General features: G+C 38.7%; 1 protein-coding gene across 2 annotated transcripts in view; it reads left to right on the top strand.

Moving 5' to 3' along the window:
* Positions 1 to 11,768, top strand: part of GRIK1 (glutamate ionotropic receptor kainate type subunit 1) — a 172,328-nt gene that overhangs the window by 86,607 nt on the left and 73,953 nt on the right. For both annotated transcript variants that reach the window (XR_002086234.1, XM_009282942.1), the window contains exons 2-3: positions 4,898 to 5,065; positions 7,470 to 7,727. Coding sequence is in view for 1 of the 2 variants with exons in the window: in XM_009282942.1 (XP_009281217.1) it covers positions 4,898 to 5,065; positions 7,470 to 7,727 (426 nt within the window). In the remaining variant the exon portion in view is untranslated. The remainder of the gene's footprint in view (positions 1 to 4,897; positions 5,066 to 7,469; positions 7,728 to 11,768) is intronic.

Here is an 11,768-nt window from a genome sequence, read left to right as displayed (position 1 = left end):
GGGATATAGTTTTTAAAAGTATTTTGAAAAGTTAGCATTTTACTTTGAAAGCATCAAAGTGATACCACTGACTGAAATCACAGAAATTCCTTCAAGGCTACTCAGGCAATTCTACATATACGCAGCTAAAAAAATACACTACATCTGCTGTATTGGGACTGAAATATGTTAGTGAGATATTTTGCATTGAGGAAACCTGACCAAAGAAGCCCAGGGAGACAGGTTGATAACTGCCATCAGAAAGGTCAACAATTTTTAGCTGTTGCTGTTTATGACTGCTTTTAAAACAGGGATAGAGAATTTTTCCAATAACAAGCTTTTGTGCTCTGCCTTGTCTTGAAGCGAAACATTGAGACCCATTGAGAGATGTGGAAATTGATTCAGCCATGACCTTTTCTAAAACTCTCTCAATCTGTGATGACCCCTTTAAATGGAAACATTTGCTCACTCAGAAGGACTGGAGCTGCTTTTTCAGGTGTGCCTACTGAGGTGTGCTTTTATATTTTTGACATTTTACTTGCTGTAGAATTTTTTTATCTTCAGAGGATGAATGGGGCTGATGCTTTGTCATATTTGTCAGTTTGACTCGCATCCCTCGCTCCTCTCTGAAGAGCAGTCATTCATGTGGCTCAGCCCTCATTTCTGTCAGAGCAACATTAACCAAGTAGTCATTTTCCTCTTACTTTCCACAGCTAAATTCAAAGTAGGGGCAGATAGAGCTTTTTTCCTTCATCCTTACAGACATCACTTTATAAAGTAAATGCTGAAAGTGAAAGGTTTCCTCACACACGTGTGCTGAAGCAGGATTATCAGTTAAGTGAACACGAATGCTGGGTTCTCCTACTGATGTCCTCACATGTGGCTGGCGGAGATTTACTCCCTGCATGCAATAGGATCAGGCAACCTATGTCTGGCATTGTTCCTTGGCTGTACCTGGTGAGACAGCCTCTGGGAGGTGTTGACATCCATATGAAGCAGAGCAACCCCTATAGCTCTGGCACTCACCTGCTTTCAGGTAGGCACCTTCCTGCTGACTCAGGTGGACAATCCCACTCATTATGGGGGCAGACATAGTGCCTGTGCAGAAGAAAGGTCAGGTCTGCCACTGACCAGGACTAAGCAGCCTTTGGTCAGCCAAAGCTGCTGCAGCGGATTCACTATCTGGCTGAGTAACCAGGGAGGAGGGGAGGGAGGTGAAAGGGAGGAGTCAAAAATTTAAGCTTTGTCCCATGTATGTGCTACCAGCAGCCTGCCTTGAAAGCCAGTGCTTGTTTTTGTGCTTAGCAATAATAGCCTTGTTTCTGGAGCATCATTTATATCTTGAGTTAACATTGATTTTTTTCCCTTCCCTGGTAGAATCCTGCAGTTAATTTGTTTTTAAAATGTTGTACAGTAATTACTTTATTTAAATGAATCATCTGACAAACTGGTTCTTCATCAAACTTGTCACTTGCTCTGCTATTTCTTTTTTAACCTGGACCTTACAATAAATTCTAAGCTTGACTGTCAGTCATCAGCAGAACACGGGAGAAGAGAAACTATTTACTAAATTGCTAGATTTCATTAAGGGTACATGGATGAAAACACTACAGCACGGAACAGCCAGATTTTATCTGCTGGCTTGTTGGTGATGCAAATTTAGACTGATTCAACTCTTTTTTACGCACATAGGTCCCAACAGAAAAATCAAGCTCAGATAGGTAGCAGCTCAAGCTTTTCACAATGCAACTATCCCAAACTTCACTCAAAGTAAGCAACGATTTCCTCCATAAACTATCTCACGGACTTTGTTCATGGGCAGCAGGGCACCACTCTGTGCTTACTTTAGGGTTTAATGAGGAAAACATTGTCAAGTAAACATTTACTGATTTGGAAGAATGACTTCGTTGGTCTTAGAACTTCCCCATCCTAGCAGGGAGGGGGAGCACTAGCTTTCAGAGACTCTAAATGGCACCTTATTCAGCATCTCCGGTTCAGCTGAACAAAATTTTCTGTGTAAAATTACGAACCTCTTGACTATCTGTACCGTTCTTACACAGTTCTGTCCAGAGTATCTCACCAGCAAATTAAATCATGTAACCAAAGTTCTCTGTAAGTGCTTTACTGCCATGTTAACATGTACAAAAGGAACCTGGAAAATATGTTGAAGGGGTACCAACATATTGATTATACAGCTGACTTTCAGAGAGACCTATCTGAATACATTTGAAGTGTATGTCATAGTGCATATGCAGTTTTGATTAGTTTGCTTAGGAAACACATGCATGCAAAACTTTCACTCTTTCCATCACTCCTCCTTTCCCTCCACTCCTTCCCTCTGCCCAGTGAGCTTCTACTCTTTTTTAAAGGGGACCAAGCAAAAATTCTGCAAAATTCTGCTAATGAAGTATAAATAGTTCATGGATATACATCAATTAAAATTAATCTCCATTTAATAGGCAACTGATTAGAGGTCTGGAAAAAGTTCTAGTCCTAGAACGAGAAAGCGCTTGTGTATGTATAGGTATGAAAGTTACCTCAAGGGTGGTTGAATGAAATTGTTTTAATTTAAAAAAAAAAAAAAGAAAAAAGTAATACAGGCACAGCACAATAATCGTTTCCAAGGTGGAGAAGATTTTTTGCCAAGATCAAATGTTAAGAGACTATTGGAAGTGGGGAGAGATGGTGGTGTCCCTGTCTTATTAAACAGTTATCTCAGGCTACCCATTATACTCAGTGACATCCACCTTGCCTTATGAAACAATGTTCTGCTAATTCTAGTAGGGGTCCAAGCAAAACACAACAGTTGTATCTTTCTGGCCCAAGACGAAGCTGGCATTATAGCTAACTGAAAATACTTGTCTTCCCCAGGTGGAAGGAGGGAAAGCAAATTTTGTTTAACCAGAAAAGTAGCAAACTTGTTGGTATCATCATTGGGATAAAGAATTATAGGATCTGAAAGAACAGGCTTTAGATTTTTTTCCTTCTGGTGATCCTATAGTTTGCAAATCTGGAAAATCCTGCTGACTCTTAGCATTCCACGTGAGGTTTTACATTTGGTTCCAAAACCAGCACTTAAACTTTTTCCAGCTATTTCTGTGTGTCACAGTCTTCTGTAATCACTTTTATGTTTTATGAGGGAGAGAAAAAAAAAATCAGAAAGTCTTTAAGGTTCTAATACATGCATATAGTAAATGAGAAATACATATAGTGAACAAGAAAATTGCTTAAGTTGGCAAATTGCTTAAGTCACATTAAGGTATTGTTATATATGGGTTTGAGAGAGAATATAATGCTGCGTATTCAAGAGTAGCTAGAGATTACATTGCCAACTTGGGTTTGATAGCCTCCAGTGTTTTCATTGCTGAGTTAAAATTCGAAACAGGTTTTAATTCCACTGTGTTCCCATTTCCTGATTGTCAGCTAATGACTGCACTATTCCTACACTGGTGACATCAAAATTGCAAGAGATTGCAGCACATTAGCTGAATACATTCTGATGCTCAGAAAATATAAAGCGATATCTAAGGCTCAAATTTCACGTGGGGAAATGCAAAAATATGTAACTGAGAAATCCAAAGTATTCTCTAGTGACTTGCACTAAATGAATAAATTATACTTGCAAAATCAAGTACCGAAGCTGGAGATTGCTGTTTAAAGGAGCTATTTTTTTTCAAATTAGCTGTGTTTGTTATGCATTCATCAAATCCCAGTGCTCCGAGACAGTCTGAATGTGTTGTTGGCATAATAAAGTCTCTAGAGGCTAGAGGGAGTAGACATCCCAGTATAAGTGGGACAGCCTGTTGACTTGAAACACAGCCACCTTCCCCATCTCAGAATACATGCCAAAGAAGTTCATTATGCTTCCAAAATTCAGATTGGTTATTTACAAGTCCTCTTTTGGAAAACTTGCTTCCACATTAAAGAAAAGCTAAGACTCACCTCATTTGTTTTAAAAAGGAGCAAGAAGTATATAACATTTCAGTTTGAAAGGTAGAAAATAAGTTCTGACAAATTGAACAGCACTCGAAGAGCAGTTGCCCAGCTGGAATTGCACTGAATGGGTTGGGACACCTCTTGGTTCAAATAGTTCAAAACAGATGTTGGAAGAAGAGTCTAGCGGAATGATAGGAAGTTGAGAGCGATTGTGCTAGATCCAGCACTATCCTTGCAAGGAGACTTTTAAACCAGTTCCATGTTGGTACTGGTAGACGCTACACCACTGGAGACATCACTCAACACTTCGGCACAGAGGTGAAATCTTCTGTGGGAGCAGTGTGTGGCTTGGCTATATTCTATGTCAACAAGTTCAGTTCATTCAGCAATGAGCTTTGAAAAAGTAAAAATATTCACCTGTCCCTGAGCAAACTGAGAAATGACCAATCACGTTGCCTAAGGTTTATAAAAGCAACAAAGCCCTACTAAGACACAGACCTCGAATGGAAACTTTCAGTCCATTTCTACTCAAGCTCCTAAGTCACTTCTGAATGTGGATCTTGTACTGCAGAAACACTTCAGAAATCATCTCCAACACATTCAAGTTTCATCTCCAAACATAGATTAGACTGGAGTAGGGGGAACAAGACCTATGAATATCACTACTTTCATTAGTTAGGAACTCGATAGACATTTTCACAAGCATTTAAATATTTCACTTTGAAAAGCCTAAATAACAAACATGCATCATCTTTCACAGATGTTTGTCTAAGCAACATTCATAATATTGAGTTAACCTACAGTGACACTGTAGATAAAAACTAATGTTACAATATGCTTTTGCTGTAGTGCTTTTAACAGCAATTTTAACTGTTTTCCTTTATGAACACTCAGATTATTATTGCTCATAATTTATTTTTCTTTTTTTATGTACAGTGATGAACAAGTGAATAATATTTGTCATTTATCTCTGTTTCAACAGGAGGGATATTCGAAACTGTGGAAAATGAACCTGTTAATATTGAAGAATTGGCTTTCAAGTTTGCAGTCACCAACATTAATAGAAACAGAACACTGATGCCTAATACCACATTAACCTATGACATCCAGAGAATTAACCTTTTTGATAGTTTTGAAGCCTCGAGAAGAGGTAATTATATCAATTACTGTGTCAGTAACATACATGTTCTATACTACCTCTCCCCACCCTGTTCTCCTTTTTTGCTCCGATTGTAACATGTATATGAACTGTAACATAAAATTCATCTTTCAAAGTTATTTGAACTAAGAATCAAGCTGGACTTGGACTCATCATCCTGTCTGCATGCTAAGAGCCCCAGATGGAAGGTGGCAAGTCCAAGCCATTTTTCTTTCCAAAGAATAGATTTGCCACCTGGAATTCTGCAGAAAATGATCACGGACTAACAGGGAGCACTGTGGGATGTCACAACCCATAATTAGCACACACACACAGATATCCATTATTCATAACAAATTTTTTCTATTGTACTTCAAAGAACAGAGGCCAGTAGCCTCCCTGTCCTGAAATGTTAACGCTTCGGCGGCTTAGAGACAGAAGTAAATTTCTCTGTTATAAACAGCTATAAGAATTGTAGTGGACAAGTCTGGAATTTTTTTGCCTATTCTTTTATTATTCTCAGAGGGAAAATTATGGTCCAATTTACTTGCATCTAATTTTCTTGCAGACCAAAACAGAAAGGGGAAAAAAGACACAACTGTCCTTAAGCACTATGTATTCTTCCACCTCTAGGAGGCAACCTTGAAGTTTGATAAAATTTTATATACAGCAATCTAGTTCCTGGAATTACATGGTGTGCACACAATCTCACGCAAAGAAGTCTGGAGAAAGACCCAAAAGTCGCTAAGACTTTGCAGATGTGCTTTGCAGTTTGCTATAACATCTGTCACTGTAAATGGTACAAGATATGCTTACTATAAGGCAAAAGATGTGTCTGCTATAAGGCAAATGAAGGCTGGAAAATAAACATGCTTCACATCACGAATCATGCTAGAATGCTGGTGAGCTGTCACCTTTCAAACATCTAAGTTACTAAATTCTCCTTGTGGTACTTTAGTTTCTTATTAAAGATTGGAAAAAAGGAGAACGCTTTCAGAGAACATCGAAAATAGCTTTAAATTGTGTTTATTGCATTCTTTTTCAAGTATCAGATATATGCTGGAACTATATGCTATCAGAAATCAAGTATGCTGGATTTATAATCCATATAATCCAGACTGAGACAGGATTTTAGATTCCCCGTAGAGTGAGAATCTCTTCTGTGACTATTGTGAAGGTACCTTCTCCATTTAATCTGTAGGAAGGAGCTCATTATAAATATTTTTGTAAATCTATGTGCAAGGAATCCATGCAGACAGTAGTAATTTCTTCTCATCATGAATTATTGATATTATTTATGCAATTTGCACATTAAAACCTGTGATCCTTTAGGAAGGCTTCTGAGTTAAACCTTGAAAGCCTGTGCATTTTATGTTGTCTGTAAAACACTCATTTGTAGACTGAAAACAGAAAATAGTTGATTTTCTGTCATATTCCGTTACTGTCAGAGAGCTAAATATTAATTTAAAAAGTCTCAGCTCATCGTGGATGTTTGTGTACTTAGTATTTCACCCAATCACAGTAATTTCTAAATTTCCCACAAAGAACTACCTTTCAAAGTAACTCAGTAACTGCAACTCAGTGCAGGGCTTTGTCCCAGTCGAAAAACCTTCTTAGAAACATTTGTAGTAATTTTTACTAATGGACAAAAATAATTCCTATTACTTCATCTTCTGTCTGTCAGCCTGAAAAAACATGGGAGGGAAAGAAAAATGAAAAGACACCTACAGGAGGGATTCTTTTGGCTGAGATACAGGCACAGAGAGAAAGAAACCTTTGTTGATACTAACATTTGACTGATTTGGAAAGGTATTAAAATGTCAGTGTGTGTTGGTTCTTTATTTCCCTGTGTCATTACTGAGGGCTTTAGGCTTTACTGCCTGTTTTGTAAACACAGATTATGGAGCTCCATGAGTCATAGTGCTCTTTACTGTTTATATTCCTTCAGTAGCCTGAAATTAAAGCAACTCACATTGGTAGAAGCTTGCCAGTCACAGAGGGAATCCGTATAGCGTCTGCTGTGACTCCATGAACATATTTCCTGACACGCTGCCATGAAACAATTCATGTGATGTCCTTTTGGCAAGCCCATAGCCAGAAATCTCCTGGTTTCTCCAGGACAATGCCATTCTGAGAAAGGCAATTTAGGAATCAATGCGATCTGAAGGGAACGAGCAGAAAAGTTGTTTTGTTTTTTATTTGTAGCAAGCAGGTTCTAGGATATAATGCTAATCAGTAAAGCCATTTTCAGGAACCTTTTGCAAATCTCTCAATGGGTTTGGGAGCAACACGGTTACCCATTCTCACTTTGAAATAATGGGGATGAATGGACAATAAATTATCTAGGTAAACATCACACAGGTTACTTGCTTTTGCCTACTAACAGCTTCTTCCTATCCCTCCCTCTCCCCACCAGCATGCGACCAGCTCGCTCTTGGTGTAGCTGCTCTGTTCGGACCTTCCCACAGCTCCTCCGTCAGCGCAGTGCAATCCATTTGCAATGCACTTGAAGTCCCACATATTCAGACCCGATGGAAGCACCCTACAGTGGATAACAAAGATGCATTTTATATCAACCTCTATCCAGACTATGCAGCCATCAGCAGAGCAGTTTTGGATCTTGTACTATACTACAACTGGAAAATAGTAACAGTAGTATATGAAGACAGCACAGGTAAGTAGTACTGGTGCACTGCAAATCATGTACTTCTATAAATGTATGTATATGAATAAATTCTGTGAGAGTGCCTGTGATAGTTCAGTGTGACATACTTACAGCACTTTTCCCCCAGAATATGGAAGAAAAATGTCTTGTAAGGCACAGCTATCCTTCTGCTGCTGTGGCTTTTGGAAAGCTGTTCACTTCATCAGACCTTAAGAAGTCACCAGGAGGTAGCGCCCAGATTCTGAACACTAAAACACATTTTGCTTCTTATTTGTGGAACCAACAACACAGCTTCAGACTGCTAAATATTCTACTGTGATGCTGATTAGGGATTCCCCCTCTCAACGTGGGGTTGGTCTTAAAAGGGACGCATCTGCAACCCAAAAGTTCAAGCTGCAGCATTTTTAATGTAGAGACTACCTTGTTCCTTGAAACTGTCTCAGAAACAGTCAACTTACTTGTCAGCTGGGTTCCAAAGACTGAATCTGAAAGTTGCAATTCATGTAAATGTTTCCAGTGTGGGACTCTTAACTCAGAGCAGGTCATTCATTCTTTGTAAGAACCTACCCCTGGGTCACATAGTAGTCATAGCTGTCCAGCGACGTACCACAGACAATCAATATCAGTAACATGTCCCTTTTTATTCACAGAACAACAACAACAATAAAAGAGAATAATAAACTCATTCTTGAGAACAAGTGATTTAAAAGCTTATCAGAGGCTAGGACTTCTTTTTATACACAGAGTCTGTGGAAGAGTGTTGATGTAATAAGGAAGTCCAAGCCACTGTTGCATATCTTTGCATATCTAAGCTTTACTACCCCTGTAGCTGATACCATATATTGTACCAACAGCAAAAATATCTCAGGCGGTGTCATTTCCCTCACTGGAGTGGGAAGATATTGTTTCTGAGAAATGTATTAGCTGCTCTGGTCATTGAGAGAACTGCGTACCTAAACTGCTCTCAGAAGAAGTCCTGTCCAGCAGGATTATACACCAAAAATTATGCTAAACATGAATGCAGAGAATATAATCTCTCCTACAGTGTAGACTCAGTCATGGACTAAGGGTTCATAATCTGGCTTCACAAGAAAAGGTTTGCATGTAAACAAACCATTAAAAGCTCAGAGAGGTCTATAGCTCTCCCGTCAAAACACAGGAAACGCTAAGCAATGCCTCCCAGCTGATTGTTCTTTACAGGGCACAAAGGTACATGTAAGGGCACATTCTAAGCAGCAGAAAAGATTTTCTTGGAGACATCAGCTCTGTAGAGATGAAGAAAATAGAGCCAACTAAATAAGATGTACACTGACAGTTATTCCACTGTAAACTCTCACCACCATCCTTCAACACTATCTTTTTATGGTAAAGGTGTAGCTGAACCATATGCATTTCTGAAAAATCCTGTTGTGCATTAGCAGTCATTGGTGCAAATTAAGCACTTCACTGTCAACTCCACCCTGAGACTTGCGTTACCCTTTCTCTTCCCATTGCCCACAGAAATATAGCACCTTCTAGAGCTCTACAGATGTGCAGGTAACATTTAAATTGATTCTTTGATAATGGCGTAAAACAAACCTGGATAAGCCATGAGCTCAGGCATCTGCCTAAGCCTTTAAAGGGAGTATGTAAAAAAAAAAAAGCATGTCTATTAAAATCATGTTGTAAAAACATGTCTGAAAGACAGAATTCTGCTAAAAATGAACCCCAAACCTCAATTTTAAAGCTAAAAATGTTGTATTTATTTCTGCACTGTTGACAGCACAAAAGAAGCACATGTTTCCTCCTGGATCCAAGAAGCAGGTCTCAGTGCCAATATTCGGCTCACCTTGGACTCAGAGAGTAGAACAGAGGGCTGGAGGTAGAAGGGAAAGAACAAATCAGGCTGGGCTTACTGCAGCAGTCTTCTTGCGTTTCCATTACAATGGTCTAGCTCATCAGGATTTCTGCTGGCCTCCTAGCACTGTGTGCCAAAATATACTCATGGATAAACAAGTAGAGGTCTTTTTCAGCCTACGCCGTTATCAAATTAGCATTCCAAAACACTAAGTGCTGTGTACGTGTTCAGTTACAGAAATGACTGATATTAAAGAGACTTCATTTGCAGAGATATTTACAAAGTAAATTAATCATCAATCATCTTATTAACTTGGAGTCAGGAAAGTAAACAGGTCAACTTTGAATCAATATAAATAGTCTTTGGATTTTGGTTTAGAGTGACGCCATTTAGCTCAAGCTCTTTTTATTTCTCATCTCTCATGTTTGACATTGTTACACTACAAGAAGAAAAAACATATTAACCCATTTTTTTCTTAGAGACTAATTGTATGTGAAGAGCAGCTTAATTCCCAAACAAACAATGAACTTATAGCTGTAACAGTGAACTTCCGATTATCCATGCCCAAATTATTCAGGTTGAGATTATCTCTGCTCCAGGTTAAGAGTCTACTTTGAAGATTAAGTGTGGAAAATCCTGCTTTCATCCTTCACACTACAGCACTGCTCCAAGCCCACGTGCCATCACGGCCATCTCCAGCACAGAGGCCACATACTGTGCCAGTTTTCCAAGCTGAGCTTTCACCCCACCTCCTGTAGTTACGGTTTTCACTGCTGTATGGACACATCCATCAGCAGAAATGCAGTTATGAGTCTGGACTGAGCAATGTTAAAAAAATCAGTTCATCTGAGTGAGCTCATGTTTCCAAATGATCCAAATCACTTGTGCTTACCCTCCTTATCTCAAACACTATTTACCATGTTGCCAGTTTTTGTCATCCAAATGTTTTTCAGCCATAACTTTTTTCCAGTCAACGATTTTGGAGTGCATACAGAGACAAGAGCATTACAGATGTTTGAACGGCTTAGCACCAGCCTTCACAGATCTCCACTGTTCAATAAGGCTTTCTCATTGACATCTGCTTTTTGAGATCTGGCAAATGACTATTTTATAGTCCCACATTTTTCATGAGGAGGTTGCATGATATATGAAGACGGACACCTCTTGGGGGCAAGTGCTTTACATCTAGGAAACTACCTGTGTCAACAGAACCTGTTACACCAAACAAAAGCAATTGGTGTGATACAGAGCTATCTTCCCTTGACAGCTTAACATCTCTCTTAATTATAGTCCCAAGTTTTCATTCTTCAGCATTTTACCACCATATCAGCTTTACTCTTAGCTTGTTCAGTGCTTACACTGGGGTAAGCTGTTCTATGTTATCTCATATACCCTTTCTGATATTGATGAAACGTTAGCACTTTTTTCCAATCTTCTAGAATGCATTCAAGGTTCCAATATTTATCACATTAGTTGTTGAGTGTTAGTAATCTGCTGAGTGGACTCTATAGGACTGTCAATGATAAGCAACTTTTATGTAAGCAGGTCTAGAAAACCTGCAACCAATAGTGCTAAAAATTACATTTGGCATAGGAAGTACTTACTCATCCTGCTTCTTATCAAATACCATGTTAAATGGTACCAAATGCACCACGTTAAACAACTTTACTGTCTCCTCCAAAGGGACCTACAGCAGTTATAAAGCTTGTATTTTGTTCCTAAAATACATTTGCAAAATTCCTTCATTTTTCCTGAGTTGAGTTGATCAGATTTTTACCCTCTTGTCTCTTAGACTTCAATATAAATAAGAATAATAAAGCATTCTACAGCTGATTTTTATTTGTAATTGCTGTCCTTACTGTGCCATTGAAAGATGGACTTTCAGCCAAAGGCGTCTTTCTTGATAGTAAATGAATGGCTTCTGGCTATAGAATAAATATTTATTTAAACATCTCATATTTTTCTCTCTCTGAAATTCTCATCCCGCTCATTAATGCTTTCCAATTCTAGGGAAAAATAAGACTCCTAAGCAAATGTATTTATTTTTCAGGTTGAGACTGTGCTCCTTTTTTCCATATTAAGCATAATCCATGTTATGTTCAGAGTCCCCAGGCCATAATCAGCCTTCATTCTGATTATTAATTCCTCTTTATTTTTCATCAAGGTGTTAAAAAAGAGTTAGTTTATATCAAGTGCAATGCCTTTGTGTAAGG

Source organism: Aptenodytes forsteri, unplaced genomic scaffold (genome assembly GCF_000699145.1).
Source record: "Aptenodytes forsteri isolate BGI_AS27 unplaced genomic scaffold, ASM69914v1 Scaffold2, whole genome shotgun sequence".
Taxonomy (NCBI): domain Eukaryota; kingdom Metazoa; phylum Chordata; class Aves; order Sphenisciformes; family Spheniscidae; genus Aptenodytes; species Aptenodytes forsteri.
The sequence above is the reverse complement of the archived record's forward strand: the minus strand, read 5'-3'. Positions and strand labels throughout refer to the sequence as shown.